The following is a 22,115-nucleotide window of genomic DNA, read 5'->3' as shown; positions in this document are numbered from 1 at the left end:
TTCCAACCCTGATATTCTATGATTCTATGATTCTATGATTCTATGAAATATGTGTTAACTATTTGGGCTAAACAATCTCTTTGACCTTGTGTTTAGCTGTGACACACTGAGTACATTTCCCAGACCTGAAGAGCTCTGTGTAAAGCTTGAAAGCTTGTCTCCTTCACCAACTGAAGTTGGTCTAATAAAAGATATTACCTCATCCATCCTGTCTCTCTAATATCCTGGGACCAACATGGATACAACAGAGTTTCTGTGTCTCAGCTTAGTTCACATTCGTATTTTTTCACTTTTTCCTTTTTGTTGTTTTTGTTTTTTCAGCCCTTCTTCCCAACATGATCTCAAGAAGAACTGGCCAAGTTGTCCTAGTAAATAATATCCAAGGAAAATTAGGAGTCCCATTTCGTGCTGCTTGTAAGTCATTACAAGACAAAATTTACATTTTAAAGTGTGAACTATAGCTATGACATGATGATTTTGATATTAGCTCATTAAATATGCTAATTTGGAGTAGGGTTCAGCAAATCATCTCTATGACTTCTGGGATGAATAAATAGCAAAGGACTGGCTAGTGTGGTATTGGGCTTTATTTATTATTTTAATCTGTCATTATGTTCTATGCAGTTGTTAATATAGTTTTTTAATTCACAACAACCATGGCCTTGGCCAACTGGGAAATATCAAATCAGGCCCAGACCCTGCAGTGGACTTAATGACACTTCCCAGGGGTGCACATGCCTGCATCAGATTGCAGGATAGGGGCTGATGGCCCCACAAGTGTTACTGATAGGTTACACAAAAATACCCCCGAATCTATATGCTTCTGGAAATAACATCAATGTATAGATCTGAGATAATAATACATTTACCAGCACTACATTTTAGTTACAGACTTACTGTATACATTTCAAGATTAATTCTTACGAGGCAGTGAGGAGACAGAGGTAATGGGCTAGATCCCTCGCTGGTATAAATTGGCAAAGGTCCACAGAAGCCAATAGAGCTACACTGATTTACGCCTCCTGAAGATCTGGCCCACTGTTTTTGTTTTGTTTTGTTTTGTTTGGGGGGTGTGTGCAAAAAGGTAGTTATAAATCTTCTAATCCAGCTTTTCCTAATTCTCCTCTTTCCTTCCAATAAATAATTATCCTCCACATTTGCTATTCAAATATATTTTACAAAATCAGTTGCATTATATTAGCCATATGTTTCTTCAGAACCTAGTGGATCCAAGCATATCCTGCAGGGTGCAATGTTTATAGCTCAGGTATGACTGGCAGATTAAGATACTCAAACCTTTGGTGACTGCTTTATTGTCTGCCCTAGTGTGGTGTGGCAGGTAGGAAGCCTGGACAAGTATCAGGTTAAAATAATGTTAACTCTTTAGTAATCTGAATACACAGGGTTGGACCCTAAGTACTTGTGCCTGGGAAAGATAAGGACAGGAACCAGAAGAGGAAAGGATCAAAAAGCCAAGAGCAAACAAGGTGTGAAGAAAGAGAGTGTGATCAGCAGTGTGGAATGCAGCTGAGAGATCAGGGAGGATGAAGACTAAAGAGATGCCCTGAAAGTTCTCCAGGCAACTGTTCTCAGAAACTTTGGCAAGAGAAGCTTCAGGGGAGTGGAGAGGGCTGAAGCCAGACTGGTGTTATCCTGGCTGGAGTTAGAGGAGAGGGACTCCAAGAGACACATTCAAAGAGTCTGGAAGTGAAGGCTGAACTGGTGAGGGGGCCGCAGATAGAGAGGTGCGTGTTGGTGTTGGTGGTGTTGAAGGGATGTTTTTGATGATGTGGGAAGACCAGATCATGGTGATATTGTGTGGGAGAGGAGCTGAGAAGTTACTACGTAGTAACTGAGAAGTTAAGGAGGAGTATCAGGTGCTATACTGTTTGAGGAGTCTGATCTCACTATGACCTTCATGTGTGCCTGCCTCCTCACTCTATGAGCTCTTCCTTTCAGCTGCCAAGAAGTAGACACAGTCATCTCCTCTCTGAGGCCTGGTCTACACCTAAAAGGTATTGGCTATAATACTTTGGATTAATTTCAGTTGTTGGGTTTAGTGTGCACAGGGTTGGTGGCCTGTGATATACAGGAGGTCATACTAGATTACCTGGTGGTCCTTTCTGGCCTTAAAGTCTCTGATTCTTTAATTTACCCAACAAAGCCAGAACCAGAGCCAACAGCTAGGAGTTGAAGCTAGACAAATTCACACTGGGAATAAGGTACAAATAGTTAACAGTGAGAGTAACTGGAACATTGAAACAGCTTCCCAAGAGATGTGGCAGATTCTCATTCACTTGCCGTCTTTACATCAAGACTGGATTTGTTTCTAAAAGATACACTATAGTCCAACCAGAAGTTATTGGGCTCAGTGTAGGAGTCACTGGATTGCATGGCCTGTGCTATGCAGGAGGTCAGACTAGCTGATCAAAATGGCCCCTTCTGGCCTTAAATTTCATTAATCTATGGTGATGAGCATCCCAACAAGCATCTTCATAAGACACAGATGTCAGGGTCTTTTGTATTCACCCAGAGCTGGGGACAAGAAGGAGCTTAGGCCCTGTAAAGGGAGTAGTGATGGCTAAAGGAGTGACATCATGTGGGAGACCAAAACATGAGGACATTTGCTTCTGGAGTAACCAACCACTGGAGTCAGATCCTTGCCATTTGGAGGAAGCTGTGTGATGGGTCTGTAGAAGATGGAGCCATCATACCCCAATATGCTTCACCAAGGGACATCCTCCACAAGTAGGGATCAGTGCAATGGCAAAGGAAGAAGCCACCATTTGGCACCAGATACGTCATAGGAAGGAGATCCTGTGGACCAGAGGGGAAGAAAGCCCTCACTGGAGTCTGGCTTGTTCACTCTGAACTCAGTAAATTCCTACATGCCGCTTGGGATTACATTGCAAGTGGATGGGGTTCTAGTACAGGCAGGGTTGGATACAGGAGCAGTGTTCTTCATGGAACCTTGCTCTCTTCAACAAAGGGTTATGGTCCTCTTTCTAGGCTTGGAAGAGACAATTTCCCTTCCTTGGTACCAGCCTCACCAACACATTCATTTATAGCAATCTACAAAGAAGCAGGATGTGCAATCAGTTGGCCAGAGTGGAGAGGTACCTATTTTCAAGTTAACATATTAACACATTAAGTTTACACAAAGTTAATTTATATGGGTGTTTCCTCCCATTCACACACAAACACTCTCTCATGAGTATGGTAGTGCTTTCAATCCGGGCCAGCCTGGTTTAGAGCAGGCTATAGGCTAGAGCCTGGGTGCTGCTTTCACCTTGCAGTGAGGATGCAGGCTAATACTCCAGTGTTGATAATCTTCCAATGTCTTCTCACAAGTCCCTGTATGCCCAAAACAGGCAAGTTTCGCCATAATTTACTTTAAAGTGATTCGGCTGACTGCAGCATTAAAGACCATGGGATCTGTCCCCAGAAACACACAGAGAAGTGCAGCATCAGTGAGGACACAGTAATTTGGGTATGGTTTGCAGTGTGGCTGCTCCCATCCTGACAAGACTAACTGGGGAGCTCAGGCCCAAGTGCTGATCAACTGAGCTAACTCTTCAGTGAAGACACCCCCCCTTTGGACAGCTCTCTTTGGCCCGGTTTCTGTCTTTCTTCGACTATCCTACTAACATACACTGCTGAAGTATCATGAGCTCCAAAGGTTAAAAAATTATAGGTTAGAGCCCAAAAATCATGAAACTTTAAAAAAAGGATTATATCATATTTCTGGATCTGTCTTTTCCTTGTTGATTCCTCCCCCCGTCTCACCCCCAGTACGTGTGTGTGATAATTAGAGTTGCCAGTTGTGAATACCAGGGTGCAATCCAGATCAATGAGTAGCTGTGTCATCCCACCCTGCAATCTGGGGTGCCCTTTACTCTGCTTTGCTGCTGTAGCCTCCAACCTGGACTGCTCACAAACAGCCTCCAGCATGTAAATCACTCCCAGCTACATCTGTGTGTGCTGCAGCCAGCCAACCAGTCACACCTTGGCTCTTCCCAGCCTAGGTTATGCTGCATGGTGACCCCAACACACTTCCAGTCTTAGGTTTTCCTCCAGAAATGTATGTTCTGTACTGCCCAGCCCTCTCCTGGATAGTACAAATATGTTAAGTCCCTTATTCGTTTAACAGAACAATACACACACAATTTGTTACCCCAAATGAAGTTACCCAGACACTTCAACTTGAACACACAGGATTAGATAAAATAGTAAAACAAGTTCATTAACTACAAAGAGCGAGATTTTAAGTAAGTACAAGTAATGAGGCTTTAAAGTAGGAAGTGGTTACAAGAAAAATAAAGATAAAACACATACTGGTGCCTAACTTAATGAACTATGTTAGATTCAAAGCAAAGTTTTCTCACTACATGCTTTCAGCAGTCTTACTGACCAAAGTCGTACGGTCAGGACTCCCTACCACCCCCCAGAGTCCAGCCGCCACTTCCTTTGTCTATTCAGGTGCAGTGAATGTGATGGGCAGTGTGAGAGAGAGAAAGGGGTGCCTTGGGATATTTGCATTTCCTTTTTATAGTTTCAGTCCCCCTCTTGAAAAACATTTCCAGCTGAGAACCAGGAGCCTATGCGGAAGGATAGTCTCTATTGGTTTTTTTCACCTGTTTGAACTTCCTTTGTTTTCCCTTCCTGCTTGAAGACTGTTTCCTGCTTGGATGCAAATTAAGGCTAGCACATATTCCTTCCTTTATTTAGGACAGACCTGACTTCTGCCTGGGCAGGGCTATGGGGTTTGGAATGTGTGTTAATAACACCAGACAGGGGAATCTTATAATTTCACATACAATGTTGCCATACATATTTTACCAGGACAATACTGACCAGCAAACTATGATTTTTCAAATGATACCTTACAAGGTGTAAGCCTGGCTTAACATATGTGACTTGCCTCATTTCTTAGTAGGCATGACTGGGAAGGTGAATAGAAGGTTAAGTTATAAGTAGGGGCTTGACAAACTGTATGCTTGAGTCAGGATAGTGCTAACTAAGATAAGCAGCAAAACTCAGAGCTAGAGACAATGGACAAGATAAAGCTGGAATGTAAAGATCAGGTCCCCTGTGAACAGCACGTGGATAGAGCATGCTGTATAGGGACTGGTTCCTGCAAAGTAACAAATCCAATAACAAAATGTGTGATTTAATGTAGAGAAAATACACACATTGTGTGTGTATTCCTTCCTATAAAGGAAGAGTTTTTCTGTGTAACTCTGGAAGTGTGGTATGCCCTATACCCACCCCTACCTTTGAGTCTGAGCAACACAGTAGCTTTGCTGTAGGTCAAATAAAGGAACCTGAATGATGAAATCCAGAATAGAACTGAAAGTTTTGGATCCCAGAGAACTGGATGAATGTTCTCCCAGAACTGGAAAAGGTGTTCTGGATAAGCCAAGTGGAAAAGGTGTCAGAGGGAATCTCAACAAAAGGCATGCTTTGTGTAAGATTATTAGAATAGTGGGTAGGATGTAAATACAGGGGTGTATTCAGTCACACAAACTCTCCCAGATTTATTGAGGGAGGTGATTCTGTTCCCAGCAGCAGGAGCTCTCACTGCTGTCTGATGGTGCAAACCTTTCAGCTTTTCTTCAGACTCCCAAATCCCAGGAATTAATTCTGTCTCTCCCACCTGACACCTACCTAATCCCCAGCCCTGCCACTAATTATATGCCCCCACTGCATGTCAATGCTTGCCCAATATCCACACCCCCACCCCGCTCAGCAATTAATTCTGCTCCCCAGACTTCAAATCAATTGTGCCCCCACATCTGACAGTCACCCAGGCCCAGCATCAGCCCTGTGACCCCTCTAGCCTCCACCTCTGCTTCTCCTGCAGTTCTTGGGGGATCTTCACAGCCTGCTCGCAGGCCTTGGAGGGTCAACTGCAGCTGGCCACTCTTCACTCCCCCTCCTCCTTTTCCCAGGCCTGGTATTGCAGGATTCGGGGACAGAAGAGGAGGGAGCAGATTGACCCATTACATGGGGAGCTGCCCTGAACTGCTGGGCTCTTTCTGCTCCTTCTCCCTGTTCTACTACCCAAAAGTATTCTCTGGCTCCCATGGCAGTGGGGAGAGTTCTGCCTGCCCCTACTTCCTGAGCAGAGAAGCCAATCGGAAGCACAGGCTGGACTGGAAATGTGCGATGGCTGGTGTTTCTCAATAATGCTAGCCTGGCTCCAGCAGGGGTCAGAATTGGGTTATTAGATGAAATGGCCAGAGCTGGCAATTATTTTTAACTCAGACACTCATTAACAGATTTCCTTGTAAATTCTCATAAAAATTATTCTCTATGCAAAGAGTAAGCGCTGTAGGTTGACTTTGGTTTCCTCTTCTCTCTCTGGAAAACTGTTATCATGTGCAGGCAGAGTTACGAGGCAGAAATTTCCAGGTATGCATTAGTCAGTGTTTCTGCATTTTATAAGGCTGTTTCTCCTGTTGCTTTTCTCTTAGATGCTGCTTCTAAGCACGCTGCACAAGGATTTTTTGATTGTCTTAGAGCTGAAGTGGAAGAATTTGAAGTTTGTATCAGCACCGTGAGTCCAACGTTCATCCGTTCATACCATGTTCAACCAGAGCCTGGCAACTGGGAGGCCTCCATTTGGAAATGTAAGATTCAAAGAGCAAATGAGAACCAAAGGAGCAATAGAAGTAGAGGATACGGAGGTAGGGGGTGGGTGAATAGAAGGGAGACAAAAGGAGTGTGTTTCAAAGTGGATCAAAGCTGATCAAAATGCTCTAGAGAAATGTTAGTGCATGGCAGCAGAGTCCACACTTTAGTGCAAGGTAGATTTACATCCCACCTTGCTGTGAGCTAAGGGTACATCTACCCAGCCTGTGGAAGTGAGCTTCTCAGCCCAGGTGAACAGCTCTAAAACTAGATGTATTGACAGCTCTTTGAAGTTGCAGTTTGGGCTGGAGCCTGGGCTCTGAAGCCCACTCCCATCCTTAGACATACGGTAAGTGTTCATTGAGACAGGCTCCTAGAGAGAACAGATGATGGGGGCAGAATAAAAGAGAGATTGCGTAAGTCATGTGAGCAGTGTAGGGAGAGGAGGAAGATATGGGAGAGTGTAATGGAGTATGTGAAAAGAAAGGCACCAGGCAGGGGAGTGAAAGCGAGGGAGCTGTGATGGGTAAAGGAAGTGGACATGTGGAAAGGTGTGATGGGAGCATGGAAGAGAAGGCCAGCAAGAAGGGCAGGTGAGGAAGGGAAGGACAGTGGAGGAGGAGTATGACTGGGGTATTGAGAAGAATCAGTGAATGAGTTCAGCTTGGATGAGAGAAAAGACCATGCAACTTTACTCACCATTCTGCCAGACGAATATTCAACTGGGAAAGCTTTTGCAGCCAGTTGATCTGATTCTGTATTGCCAACCCAAAGCACCGAGTCAGACCCCTAGAAATCATGAGAATGACTTAAAAATCATAAGATTTTTTTAAAAGTACTAAATGTTGGGTCTGTTTCTTTATCACCTGGTCTTAGTCTTTAGTTTTCACTCAGTTCACCTTTTCAGGCTTTTCCTCATGTCAGGTGGGCTAAAAATTGGGAGTTTGGTGGTCCGTGTGTGAGATGAATTTGGTGGGTCTCAACTCTGATGACACAAGCTCCCCACTGTACTTTGCATTAATGCAGGGGCTCCCAAACTTTTTGCCAGTATGACCCCATTTTAGCGATTTATCCTCCTGGGACCACAGACAGCAAGGAAGATGCCATTTTGAACAGCAAAATGGCATTCTCCACACAGTGTGTCTTCACATGCACTGTTTCCTGTAGTCCGTTGGTTCGACAATGATGTTTTCATGCTATCTCTTTTTGTGGATTCTGGAGTGACTCTGAAGTCCAAAGTGCGACACGCATGCCTGTGAGCGGATTGAGCAGGCAAAGTCATTGGTGAGTGTCTTGGTAGCTATAGCAGTGGTATGAAGCTTTTTCTCTTGCAGCTGACAGTCAATTATTTCTGTCCTCTTCAAAGGTTTGGAAAGCTCTGAGTGTTGTGTGTCACCATTTGATCAGCCTTCTCGAGATCATCCGGTTTTATTGCACCAAAGTGTGTGCTGTTCTTGATGCTGTCCTTGTAGGGCTTTCTGGGGTGGCCTTGATTCCAAAGTCCTTGTGCCAATTATCCATAGAAATTTTTTCTAGGGAGTCAATGTTCAGGCATCCTAATGATGTGTCCCCCCCAGCGTAGCTGGGCTTTTATCAGCATGGCCTAAATGCTTGTGGCATTTGACTTTTGGAGAACCTCCGGGTTGGTAATTTTGTCTTGCCAGCAGATCCCCATAATGGCATGCAGAGATTGCATATGGAAGACCTCTAGCTGTTTGATATGCCATTTGTATGGTGTCCAGGTCTCACAGCCGTAGAGGAGAGATGTGATCACAAAAGTATTGTAAAGTTTTATTTTTGTTGAGAGGGTTATGTTGTGGGATTTCAGGACTTTGTTACATAGTTTTCCTAATGACTGAGAAACTTTCTGTATCCTGTTCATAATTTCTTTGTCAAGAGATCCATCATTGGAGACGTTGCTGCTGATATAGGTAAAATTGTCGATTTGATTTAGTTGCATTCCACTAATGGAGGTGCTCGGGGATATGGCCTGGAGGGGTGAAGATGACTGATGCAACACCACAGTTTTCTCCAGATCGATTGTGAGGCCAAACAATTTTGAGCAGGGGGTTGGACTAGATGACCTTCTGGGGTCCCTTCCAACCCTGATATTCTATGATTCTATGATTCTATGATGCTTCAACGAAGCGATCTACGATGCACTGGAGGTCTCCCTCTGTGTGTGCTAGGAGGGCACAATCATCTGCAAAGAGTGCTTTTCTTATTAATAGTTCTGTTACTTTTATTTTTGCTCTAAGCCTTATAAGATTGAAGACTGAACCATCCTGTCTGTATCTGATGTATATGCGTCTGTTGAGCCTGTTTGTAGCATGGTTGAGAACTTGGGTGAAGAAAAGATTGAACAATACAGGGGCAAGGACACAGCCTTGTTTGACTCCATTTGAAATGGGAAAGGAGTCTGAGAGATCTCCATTAAAAAGTACCTGACTTTGCATCCACTTATGGAATAAATGAATGATCTTTACCAGTTTTGGTGGGCAACCAAATTTTCTGAGAATCATCCGTAATCCTCCTCTGTTGACTGTATCAAATGCCTTTGTCAAATCAATGAAGATGCAGAACAGATCCATGTTTTGTTCGACACATTTTTCTTATATTTTCCTGATACTAAAAATCATGTCTATGGTCCTACAACCAGGCCTGAATCTGCACTGAGCCTCAGGTAGATTGGCTTCTGAGACAGACGAGATCTGTCAGTTCAGGAGGATATGAGCAAAGATTTTTTCAGCGACAGACAAGAGAGATATGCCACGGTCGTTATCACAGATTGTTTTGCTACCTTTATTTTTAAATGAAGGAATAATTATGGCATCTTTGAAATCTTGTGGTATTTCTTCGTTCTCCCAGATGTCAGCAAGGATCTTCTGGAGTGTTGTTGCCATCTTTGGACCAGCAGATTTATATATTTCTGCCAGTATTCCATCTCTGCTTCTGGACTTTCCTGAGTTCATCATACTGGTTGCCTTTTCTGTTTCTTCAAGTGAGAGTGGTGAGTCAAGGTGGTGTTGAATAGGCTTTTGAAGCACTTGTTTCAATTGAGGGTGTATGGGGTGTACGGGAGAGGTAATACCTTTGAGTGATTCCAACTGCTGCACTCTTTGCGTGGTTCTTTTCCTCTCTGGTCTTCAGTGTACACCCAGCTCTCACCTATGGCTGCCACACCCTGGTAAACTGCCTCGGCAGGCGGGCTAAACCAGGTGAGGATAACCGGAAGTGTGGAAACTGATGGTGATTTAGGGATTGCCCTTCCAAGCATATGAAGACTGTTCTGGTAACCAAGGTGAAAGAGACCATATACTGTTCCAATGGCTTGAAAAGCAGCGCAGCAACACATTGTGGAAGGTGACAGGCATGATGGGGCACTAAAGAAGTCTGGCTATCCACTTCAGTTAAAGAAGCCTACAGTTGTAACAGCCTTTGTGCCACTGGGCCAAGCTTCAGCAGCTGAGAGAATGGGATTGTCCCAGTGCAACGACTCCCATTTTAATCAGCCTCACACACACGTCATTCATGCACATCTCTCTTCAAAAGTCCTGTGGCGATGGAGTGGCAAAGCAACAGGTGAAGATGATTACTGGCACAGTAGCCACAAGCCTGCATGGAGGCAGCCTGGGACATTGGTCGCCCATCCCTGACCCAAGGGCAGCAGAGAAGCTCACCAACTCCCCAGGCAATGGAGCGATCCTTTTTAGGATTGCACTGCTCTTCCTTTGTATGGGAAGGGGCTAGAAAAGGTGCCTCAAACTTTGCCTGCCCAAATCATATCTGGCCAGCTTACCGCAGCTGGTGGATCAGCCTCAGTGCTGTCGGAAACCAAAGATAACTAAAAAGCACTAAAGATTGCTGCTTGGAATTTCAGGACTCTGATAGATAAAGACAATACCTCTCGATTTGAAAGAAGAACAGCTCTCCTTTCAAAAGAGCTAGCCCAGTATGACATTGACATTGTAGCCCTCAGTGAAACTAGTTTGGCAGACGAGGGCATTATTACAACAACCAGCTAGGGGTTACACCTTCTTTTGGAAGGGAAAAGAACCACACAAAGATAGAATCCATGGAGTGGGAATTACCATCAAGACCAAACTCTTGCAATGTCTTGAAGACTTCCCAATACGCATCAACTAAAGACTCATGAAACTGCAGTTACCCCTAAATAAGTTGTGATTTGCCACCATCCCACAGTTTTGGAACCAATGCACTAATGGGTGAACTCAGCAGAGATGCCAAGAACTGTCTGGGCCGTGGGGACTGAGCTATCCCTGGGGACCTGTGATGGGGTGTGCATACCCTGCATTAGGCAGGAAAAGGTTAATCCCACACTATGGGTGGAAGAAATTGTGCCCTTCAGATCCTGCTGGGCATGCTCCCACTGCTGTGCTAGTATAAAGGAGAGTAGCCCAGCTAAGTCTGGGCTGACAGCCAAGGAAGAAGGATACTTTGGGAGGCTCCAGCCCAGGAACTGTTATAATCCTTGCCTGCGGGAGCCAGATACCCTGATACCCAGATTGGAGACCTGTTGCTTACAGCTGACCAGTGGGAGTCGGAGTCCCTGGGAGTTACCTGTGCCAAGGAGCCCAGAGACCCCAACACCATATGGACTACAGCTTCAGGAAGCATGCTAGGAAGCAGCCCAGGGAGGTGCAGTGAGTGGTATCTCCCACCCGTGTGAGGAGAGCGCGTTGGATTCCCTGCTGACCTAGTGGTGGACAACTCCGCCACTGTTAGGGCCCTGGGCTGGGACCTGGTGGAGTCGGGTGGGCCCAGGTCCCCCTACCCTAGCTGCCACTGCCCTTTGGTGGTGGCCCCCCAGATCTAGCCACTAGGCCACGCTGCCCTGTACTCGGGAGCCGCTGTATTGTCTCTGGTCATTAGGCCATGCAGCCCAGAACTCAAGGGCAGCCACTGTATTGACTCTGGCCGTTGGGCCGCACTACTGTGAGGCCGAGGACAGTCTGGTAGACTGTAACTGTGGTGCCACCACACCTACGATCCACCCCAAAGGGGGATGGAGTGTACGTAGGCTGCCACAGGCCCCTAGAACAGTTGTTCTCAACTGGGATATGTGCACCACTGGGGGTACACAGAGGTCTTCCAGGGATTAGGTAAACAATTGTCTAGTTTTACAACAGAGTACATGAAAAGCACTAACGAAGTCAGTACAAACTAAAATGTCATACAGACAATGACTTGTGTATACTGCTCTATATTCTATACCAGTGTTTCTCAACCAGGGGGGTTGCTGTTTATCTTATAATTACATGGTAAAAATGAAAAAAGTAAGTAATTTTTTCACCACTTTTGTATTTTTATATCTGATTTTGTAAGCAAGTAGTTTTTAAGTGAAGTGAAACTTGGGTGTACGCAAGACAAATCAGACTCCTGAAAGGAGTACAGTAGTCTGCAAATGTTGAGAACCACTGCCCTAGAGGAAGTTCTCCCCTAACTCAGGGCTGAGCCATGCTGCCAGGGCAGTGTGTGGGGAAGTTTTCCCTCATGCTGCCCTATAGATAAACAAAGGGCAGGGCTATAGGAACAGAAACCCTCTCAGCTGGTGCCACAGTGTCTCCATGTGGCAGAAAGCAGCATTTACAGGCAAATGCCTGCTTGATCCCCATGGCCCAGCTGGCTGCATGGGCTCTGCTGGGTGCTGGAGAATGACGGGGCAGCCAGATATGTGAGTATCTGGTGTGATGCACGGCATTTGGCTGCCCTGATTCTCTGACATGCCATCTGGGCATGGCTGATGCATGGGGCCCTTCCCCAAAGTGTTGTGATTCTGTGAACGCATGAAATCCAAAGGCAGCCTTCCTCTGTCCGAACCCACCCTTTGTGTCAGTGTTCTGTCTGTGTCCCAGAAAGCTGGGCTGGCACTAGACTTCCTAGTGCTCTAGGAAGATCTTCCCTGGCGGAAACTGTTGTGGCTGCTGGCAGGCATCAAAGCCACAGGGAGTTGCATTGGTGCAGCCGTTCCCAGGCATGGCTCCTGCCTCTGGGGAAGATACTCTTCAAGAGCAGCCCCCACTCCCCAGCTGCCACTGTAGGGGAGATGTGGGGGCTGGATTGAACCCATGCTGGTGTCGTGACTCTGGGCTGGATTGTCAATGGTATTTAGATGTCTAAAAATGCAAATAGATGCCTAGAGGGATTTTCAAAAGCACCTAAACACCTGTCAGAAATTCCAGGAGGTTCACAGCAGCAGCTGTGTACCTCTGCAAGCTTACAGCAGTGTGAACCACCCCTTCAACTCTACAGAGTGTTCTCCTTCAACAGTGATGTCAGCGCTGAGTGCCTATGGTGTGCAACAAGTTTGGCTCCTCAAAGGTACCTGTAACAGCACCGTGTGCCTGTGCCATGCACTGAACCTGCCCATTCTCAGCTTGTCAGCCTGGTCTCAGCATTGTGTGTTAGTAGCAGGCAATCAGCCAATATTTTAAAAACAGGTTTTCTGAGGGAGGGGCTATATTTCTGTATCCCTGACTAAATAACCCCAAATTTGCAAATAATTCTGCACCAGGCTTTCAACCAGGCTAAACCCCAATAATTCTACACCAGGCTTTCAAGTGACAGCAGTCTTCAGGCCAGTTAGACTATTCATGTGGATTTTAGAGCACTTTGAAAAATCAACTCTGAACAGATGGCTCTGCTCAACCTTAGCTATCATGCTGCAAGGGCTGCATCAGAATTAACTAGTCTAAGCCTGCTTCTCTCCTCCTGTTTGCCCCTCTAGTCCTCCACCATTCTCTCCTGAGAGTTGAAGTTCCAACAATGTGCTCAGTCTTGCCTCCTGTCCATAAAACATGGGTCATCCAGGTAGGGAACAAGAAAAAAGCCATATGACAGGTCTCTCTAGGTGCGTAGATGGTTTCCCCTACTGCGGTGTCTGGGGGCCTCAAGTGGTCAGTCACAGCTCAGACGGTGAATACCTGAATGAACAAGTATAGAGAGGAGTTCATGTGCAATGAATTTGAATTTGGTCAAACAGAATATGCATTGAACAGTTTACAAATAGCAAAGAAATTCATAAAAGGTGATCTCTGGCTATAGATAATTCATGATAATTAAAAGGGTCTAAAAGTCACAAAATCCATTTGTTGCTGCTTGAGACAGGCCCCTCCCCAGTAGCTTTATTTCAAATGGTGATCCAAAAGATAGGACAGAGCAGAGCTTGGGCTTTGTTGCTAGTTCCAAATTAAACATGCTATTTCTTCTATTAGGACCTCCTCTGTGGTGCTGTCTTTTGCCCTTTACACAATAGGAACAGTAGAAGAAACCATACAGGGACAGTGGGACCCAAATGTACTAAATATACACAACATCATGTAAAGTCTAGTTACAGACACACTGCTTCTTTGGCTGGCTTCTAAACCACCACTAGATCAAGGCCAGAAGGGACCATTCTGATAATCTAGTCTGACCTCCTGCCTAGCACAGGCCAGGGAACTCCACCTGGTGGTTCTTGCATCCAGGCCATAATAATTTCTGGTTGAACGTTTGAGCAAAAATGGTTCAACTACTTTTAAGAGAGAATAGAAAGAAAAAAGACATCTTTCCCCCAGCAATTTTTGCTTGTGTTTTCCTTTTGAACAGGTTTAGCAGGGAAATGCTTTAGGCACACTCGCCATTGTCTAGTTAGAAATATGTTTCTAACACACATATGCGCATACACGTTAATACAGGCAAACGTAAGGTCCTACAACTAGGAACCAAGAATGCAGGTCACACAGAATGTGGTACTGCATCCTGGAAAGCAATTACACTGAAAAGGACTTAAGGGTCGTTGTAGAAACCAACTGAACATGAGCTCCCCAGGCCATGCTGTGACTAAGGGCACTAAAGTGATCCTTGGATGTATAAGCAGTGGGATATCAAGTAGGAGTAGGGAGGTGGCACTACCTCTGTATATGACATTGGTGAGATCATTACTGGATACTCAGTTCAGTTCTGTGGGCAACATTGAAAAAAACTGTTTAAAAATGGGAAAGAGTTCAGAAAGGAGCTATTCAAGGTTTGGAAAAGCTGACTTACAGTAAGAGACTTAGGAAGCACAGTCTATTTAGTTTATCCAAGAGAAGGTTAAGAGAGGACACAGTTACAGTCTATAAGTACCTACACAGGTAGAAATTTCTGATAGTACAGGACTCCTTAATTTAGCAATCAAAGGCTGAACAAGAAGTAAGCGTGTAAGCTGAAGCTAAACAAATTCAGACTGGAAACATGTCAAATTTATATAACAGTGAGGATAAGTAACCACTGGAATAACTTGCCTGGGAATGTGGCATGTTCTCCATCACCTGGGGTCTTTAAACTGAGACTGGATATCTTCTTGTAAGAGATCCACTCTAGCTCAACCAGATGTTATAGCAGAGGTGGGCAAACTACAGCCCGTGGGCCACATCCGGCCCACAGGACCGTCTTGCCCAGCCCTTGAGCTCCTGGCCAGGAGGCTAGCCCCCGGCTCCTTCCCTGCTGTTCCCCTCGGCAGCCTCAGTGCACCACCAACACTCTGGCCCACCGCTCCTGCCGGGCAGCATGGGTGGCGTGGCTGGCTCCGGCCAGGTGGTGGGGCTGCGAGCTCCTGCTGCTCTGAGCGGCATGGTAAGCGGGTGGGCAGCGGTCTGGGGGACAGTCATGGGACAGGGAACAGTGGGGGTTGGATGGGGAGTGGGATCCCGGGGGGGTGGTCAGGGTTGGGGGGTCTCGGGAGGGGACGGTCAGAGGACAAGGAGCAGGGGGTTTGGATGGGTCAGGGATTCGGAGGGGGGCAGTCAGGAGGTGGGAAGTGGGAGGGGGCAGATGGGGGCGGGGGCCAGGCCATTTGGGGAGGCACATCCTTCCCTACCTGGCCCTCCATAGAGTTTCATAACGCCGATGTGGCCCTCGGGCCAAAAAGTTTGCCCACCCCGTGTTCTAGGCTTGGTGCAGGAACCTCTGGGTGAGGTTCTCTGCCCTGTGTTCTGTAGCATGATCAGAATGCCCCCATCTGGCCTTAAATCTATTAATCTAAAGCAGAAAAAGAAAAGAACTGGATGGTGGTTTTACCACAAGCCCTGTGCCTGGGGTGGCAGCAGGAGCAGTGCAGGAAAGGAGTTCAGCCTCCAAAGGGAACAATTTCCTTTCCTGCTTCCCCATTGTTCCCAGGGGTGTAATAATTTCTGCTGTCCTACACCAATTGAATGAGAACACTCCCCACACCAGTTTAGCTGAGCTGGACAGTGCAAGGCTCTGCCCACTCTTCACCTACCTGCTCCAGGGCAGAGAGGTAAGCAGTGAACACACTGCAGCTGCTTGCACACCTCAGTTCAATGTCAGGGTGCCTGCAGGGGGGTTGGGATATATGTAGGGAGAGCAGATTGTACACCATAGGTGCCGACTTCCCCTGTTCCCCATGGGTGCTCAACCCCCTCCTCTGCCCCCAGCCCCGTCCCCTCCAACCCCTTCCCCAAAGTCCCCGCCCCAACTCCACCCCCTCCCTGCCAATATTCCAACTCTTTCTCCAAATCCCAAATCTCCACCCCGGCCCTGCCTCTTCCCCTGAACGCGCCACATTCCCGCTCCTCCCCCCCACACCCCGGAGCGTGCTAATGCCGCCAAACAGCTGTTTTTGGATGTTTTTCTATGTGTTCAAATATATTGATTTCAATTACAACACAATACAAAGTGTACAGTGCTTACTTTATATTATTTTATTGCAAATATTTGCACTGTAAAAAAGATAAACAAAAGAAATAGTATTTTTCAATTCACCTCATACAAGTACTGTTGTGCAATCTCTTTATCGTGAAAGTGCAACTTACAAATGTTGAATTATTTTTTTTTATGTAACTGAATTAAAAAACAAAACAAAGTAAAACTTTAGCACCTACAAGTCCACTCTGTCCTACTTCTTGTTCACCCAATCGCTAAGACAAACAAGTTTGTTTACATTTACAGGAGATAACTTTTGTAGCCAGCATTGCAAGGTATTTACATGTCAGATATGCTAAGCATTCATACGCTTCTTCATACTTTGGCCCCCATTCCAGAGGACACACTTCCATGCTGATGATGCTCACTAAAAAAAATGTGTTAATTACATTTGTGACTGAACTCCTTGGGGGAGAATTGTATGTCTCCTGCTCTGTGTTTTACCCTCATTCTGCCATATATGTCTACAGAACCCAATCCACAAAAAGTAAAATCAACCTCCCATTGGTGGCATCTCATTCGGATGATGAAAATGAATGTGTATTTGTTTGCACTGCTTTGGATCATTATTGAGCAGAACCCCCCATCAGCATGGAAGCATGTCCTTTGGAATGGTGGTCGAAGCATGAAGGGGCATACGAATGTTTAGCATATCTGATATGTAAATACCTTGCAACACTAGCTACAAAAGTGCCATGCAAATGCTTGTTCTCACTTTCAGGTGACATTGTAAATAAGAAGCTGGCAGCATTATCTCCCATAAATGTAAATAAACTTGTTTGTCTGGACAATTGGGTGAACAAGAAGTAGGACTGAGTGGACTTGTAGGCTCTAAAATTTTACATTGTTTTATTTTTGAGTGCAGTTATGTAAAAAAAAATCAACATTTGTAAGTTGCACTTTCACGATAGAGAGATTGCACTACAGTGCTTGTATAAGGTGAATTGAAAAATACTATTTCTTTTGTTTATCTTTTTTACAGTGCAAATATTTGTAAGAAAATAATATAAAGTAAGCACTGAACACTTTGTATTCTGTGTTATAACTGAAATCAATATATTTGAACATGTAAAAAACATCCAAAATATTCAAATAAATGGTATTCTATTATTAACAGTGCGATAAAAACTGCGATTAATTGTGATTATTTTTTTAATCGTTTAACAGCCCTAATTCATATACATATTCTCCTCCCCCAAACACCCCTCCGCAATAGTATCCCCCGATTGCCAGCTTCTTTTGATATTGACAATATATCACATAAAATGTATATTCCGAACTTTGCATAAAACACCAAAGGCCTGACTCTGATCTCTCTCTCTTGGAATTAGAAGTAATTCCATTGACATCACAGAGCTCTATATAACAGGTGCAAGGACATTCAGAGCCAGGCTTTTATTCCTAGCAAAGAAGCCAAGACAAACATGTAGGGTTGTGTAGGTTGTGCATGTTTCCTGAGAGAAGAGTGAATGCTCAGTGATTATTATGTGGCAGTGAGGAGTTTTCTGGATACCTTAATTTCATTTCCAGACTCTCTAACAGTTTCTAAGGGGCTTTTCCTTAATTTACAGAACTTCTATAGCTGTAAGTGTAATATTTTTAGATGGTGGTGCTGTTGGTGACAACTGGTAATGTTACCTGAACTCCATTGAAATATGCTTTTAACCTTCTGCTTATACAAAGCTTCTTGTCTGGAAATTTCTTCAGGGTTTTAATAACATTAAAGATGTGCTCAATGTTGGAAGGGCCTGTAGACTTTCCAACTCACACAAGGATTGTGTGTATGGGAAAAGGGAAGCCAGGAGAAAGAGGGAACAGAAGGAGATTTTTGTAAAATGATTAAATGAGCTGGGGATGGAGGGAAAGAGGAGGGGATGGGTCAGATGGAGGATGGGAGTGGGAGGAACTAGGGGTTCAAGAAGCAGGTTGGGGTCTTCTTAGCACTAATTCACAGCTGGTCTGTCTGTTGCTCCATCACTCCCCAGGTCTGCCTCAGTGAGGCTATACTTTTGTCCTGCTCCACACCATCTGGCTGCTGCTCACTCCTCTCTGGTCTGATTTACAGTCTTTTTCAGAAAGCTGACATATGGCGTGCATCCGATGGAGGTTGCTGAGGAAGTTCTGCGCACAGTGAGCAGAAAGAAACAGGAGGTGTTTATGGCCAACGCCATCCCCAAGGCAGCTCTTTACGTTCGCACTTTCTTTCCGGAATTGTTTTTTGCCATAATTGCCTCTGGTGTTAAGGAAAAGCAGAAGGTAGAAAAGAAATGATTTTGTTCAGCTCTTTTTTCTGTTTGTGGCCTGAATAAAGTCTGTGTTTCAAGAGTGAGCATTTTCAGCTTCCCTTTCAGTAAAGCTGCCAGTAAAGCCAGGTTGCTGCCAGACTGCAAAGACTTTAAAGATTGCACCTCTCCCAAAGCCAGTGACTAAGATAAAGTATTCTGTTATTTGTATTAAAGTAGCACCTAAGGCCCCTTTGTGCTGGGATATGCACAGACACAGAGTGAGAGACAGCCCCTGCTCCAGATAGTGGACAGTCTATAACTAGAGAAGACAGACAGAGGGTGGAGGGAAGAGTGCTAACCCCTGTTGGGACTCCCCCGAGACCTCTTCCACTCATTTTCCTAAGTACTCAGTTCAACTCCAGACATTGTCACTTAGGTATTTTTATTTGGCATCCAGCAATGCTAGGCTGAGTTGATCAGACTCAGACCCAGAGGGATGGATGCAGGGTACATCACAGTTCCAAAGTTACACAGAAACCCTTTCACTTTATATTCATTATACATCTCATTGCATTTACTATACATTGCATTACATGGTTTTGGATTGGCTTGGTTACTTTGCAGGAACTAATCCCTGTGCAGCATGTTCTGTTCCCAGCCATAGTGAGTCCAGCCTGAGGGCCAGGGGGCGAGTTGGGGAAATAAAGGGGGGATAGCTCATGGGCATGAATATATGTGAATAGGGCAAGTGAACTGGATACTGGCACCATTTTCCATAGGCGGTAGTGATTTTAGTTGATATCGCGCTCCCGAGGGTAACAGAGACTGAAATGGAACAGCTCCTGCAGGTGTCCGGCTACAGTCCAGGGCTGTATGCTGCTAGCCTGTGTGCTGCAATGCTAAAGTAATCACTCAGTGATGTGGAAAAGTGTCCTACCATGGTGGAAGAAATAAAGCAGCCCTCCCCAGAAACATTTGGCAAAGGATTTTTGACCTCCTCCAGGAAGGTTTCATTGAGATCTTAATGGATGATTCATGGGACATCCTGATGCACGTAAAGAAACTGTTCCGCATGGCCCCCTATGCGTAACTCAATAGGGCAATGAGAAGCAGATAGCAACTCTACCTCTGTTGGTTGTTTCACTACCTCTTCTAGCTTCAGAGTAATCAACATGTGTGTCCTGCTACTCTGGGAGTTCCATATCTACAATTTCAAAGCAAATTGCGTACTTATCAGAGGTTCCTTTCCCTGCATCAGGCTCACCCATGCTGGACCGTAGAGACGGCTGGACTGCCCAGGAGTCAAAAACGGGTCCTGGCTCACTGCAGCACTGGATTCTCCTGGTCACCTGTCCCCCATACTCTTCCTCTTGTTCCACCTCCTCCTTGCTGTTCACATGACTCATGCTCCCCACAGAGCATCCACAGAGCTCTTGGGGGTGGTGGTGGGGATCTCTGGCATTGAACCATGCTTTGTTCTTCTGTAATTTTGCCTTGTCAGTTGCTACCATGATCTTTTGAACTTGTAAAATCTGCATCTGAACCCAGGCTTCTGACAGGGCCATTGTAACCAGATGGACTGGAACCATGTCAGTTATATCCTCCCACAATCTCACTGTCCTTCCCATTAAGGCCTAGCAAGGGGAAAATCCTGTGGATTTGTGTTACTTAGGTTTGATGTGCCATTTATCCGTGGTAATACTTCATTCCAATTGCTGCCTGTTGTATTCACCCCTTTTTCTTAGTTTGGATTTGATGGTTCTATTCATATCCTGCTGCTGCTGGATGATAAGGAATGTGAAACTTCTGATCACTGACCAGCAGGTTGCATACTTCTTTGACAACTGACCCCACAAAATCCACTCCCATTGTTGGAATCAATAACCTTAAGCACCCCCTATCTGCAGAACAGATAGCACATCAATTGCTTTGCTGTAGTTATGACAGTCATCCCTAACAATGCCTCCACTATCTGAACTGGATGTATGGATTCCTTATGGTCCAGTGACTGACTCTGAGGCAGTGAGTCCTCTCCTACAAGTAAAATGTAGATGTGCACTTGACAATATTCCAGGCTGGACTTGGCCCATGCCTCCAAAAAGGTCTCCAGTAATTGGGGTACCCATGCAGACATATCCTGCCCATTTTGTACAGGTATTTTCTGTGCATTTTTAATTGATTCCACAACCGCAGCCATGGGCATGACACATCGTTCGTCATTCCCCCGAAGCATTATGTTAGCCAAATCCACTGCTAATTTTATTTCCACTATAACCTACTTACAACCTCCAAGCAGACAGATCAGAAAGACAGACTCCAAGCAGCATGGTACTGTCACAAGGGGTGACTGGTTTAATGGTTTTGTTTGAGGGGGTGGTGGTTGGAGCCAAACGGCCAATCAATACAGGGCAGAGACTGGCCCAAGGGAACACTGCAGAAAGCAGCTTGATTACCTCATCAGTGTCCGTCAGTCCCTGCTACAGGTACCTGTGTCTGTACTCCACTTCCTCCCTACTCCTATTTCCCCCCCATCCCCACCCCCACCCCACAGCTGAGTGTAGCTGTACCTGCTGCAGCTGCCTTGTGGCTCAATCTCTGGACTTCTCTCAGGAGATATTTGCTTTCTAAACTGGTAGGCGGGAGGGAGACTGGTGTGATAATCAGATGAATGTGTATTCAACTGTCCTGTTATCCTGGAGAGACAAGGGGCATGAGGTAATCTCTTTTAATGGACCAACTTCTGTTGGCAAAGAAGAAAAGTTTTCAAGCTACACTGAGCTCTCCTCCGGGTTTGGGAAATGTACTCAGAGTGTCACAGCTAAATACAAGGTGGAACAGATTGTTTAATATAAGTAGTTAACCCATATTCTAAGGGACCATTCAAGGTGAAATGGCCTGTTAACACCCCTGCAGTCATAGGACACCCCTAGTTCTTACCTGCTACCCCGCACTCGAACCCATATAGGGTATCATTAAAAATTACAATCCATCTTTGATGGGGACCACATTCTGAAATAAATCTTTCCTAAACCCCGTCTTTTGGCCTTCAAACAACTCCCCACCCCACCCCCTCGCCACCACCACCCAGTCTTTTGAATCTCATCCTCAGAAACAAGCTTCCTACAGACTGGGACCCACCAACTCAAAGCAGCACCAGACCCTGCCAAAACAACAGATGCAAAATCTACAAACATATCTCCACTGCTATGATGGGTGCCTTGCAATGCCTTGCTGAAGTAGGTTCCACCTGGGCCGCTCACAAGCAGCCTTCCAGAATGCAAGTCACACCCTGAGTGTCTGCATGCAACTGGAGCCTGCCAGTCACACTTGGGTTATACTCTGACTCTCACCAGCTTTGGTTATACTGCAGGGTGACCCCAACATACCCCCAGTCCCAGATTTATCCCAGAAATTTATGTTCTGTACTGCCCAGCCCTCTCCTAGACAGTACAAATATTTTAAGTTCGCTATTCCTTTAAGGGAATATTATGCCATTTTATTATCTCAAATAGTTATTCAGATGCTTTAAATTAAACACGTTGGATTAGATAA

General features: G+C 45.4%; 1 protein-coding gene across 1 annotated transcript in view; it reads left to right on the top strand.

Moving 5' to 3' along the window:
- DHRS7C (dehydrogenase/reductase 7C) overlaps nt 1-18,609 on the top strand; it is a 37,825-nt gene extending 19,216 nt beyond the window's left edge. The window contains exons 4-6 of the mRNA XM_074971002.1: nt 322-414; nt 6,477-6,632; nt 18,404-18,609. Of these exons, the coding sequence (XP_074827103.1) occupies nt 322-414; nt 6,477-6,632; nt 18,404-18,609 (455 nt within the window). The remainder of the gene's footprint in view (nt 1-321; nt 415-6,476; nt 6,633-18,403) is intronic.
- The last annotated feature ends 3,506 nt before the right edge of the window (nt 18,610-22,115 follow it).

Source organism: Natator depressus, chromosome 14 (assembly GCF_965152275.1).
Source record: "Natator depressus isolate rNatDep1 chromosome 14, rNatDep2.hap1, whole genome shotgun sequence".
NCBI classification, from domain to species: domain Eukaryota; kingdom Metazoa; phylum Chordata; order Testudines; family Cheloniidae; genus Natator; species Natator depressus.
Note: the sequence above shows the minus strand (reverse complement) of the source record. Positions and strands in the feature narration are given on the sequence as shown.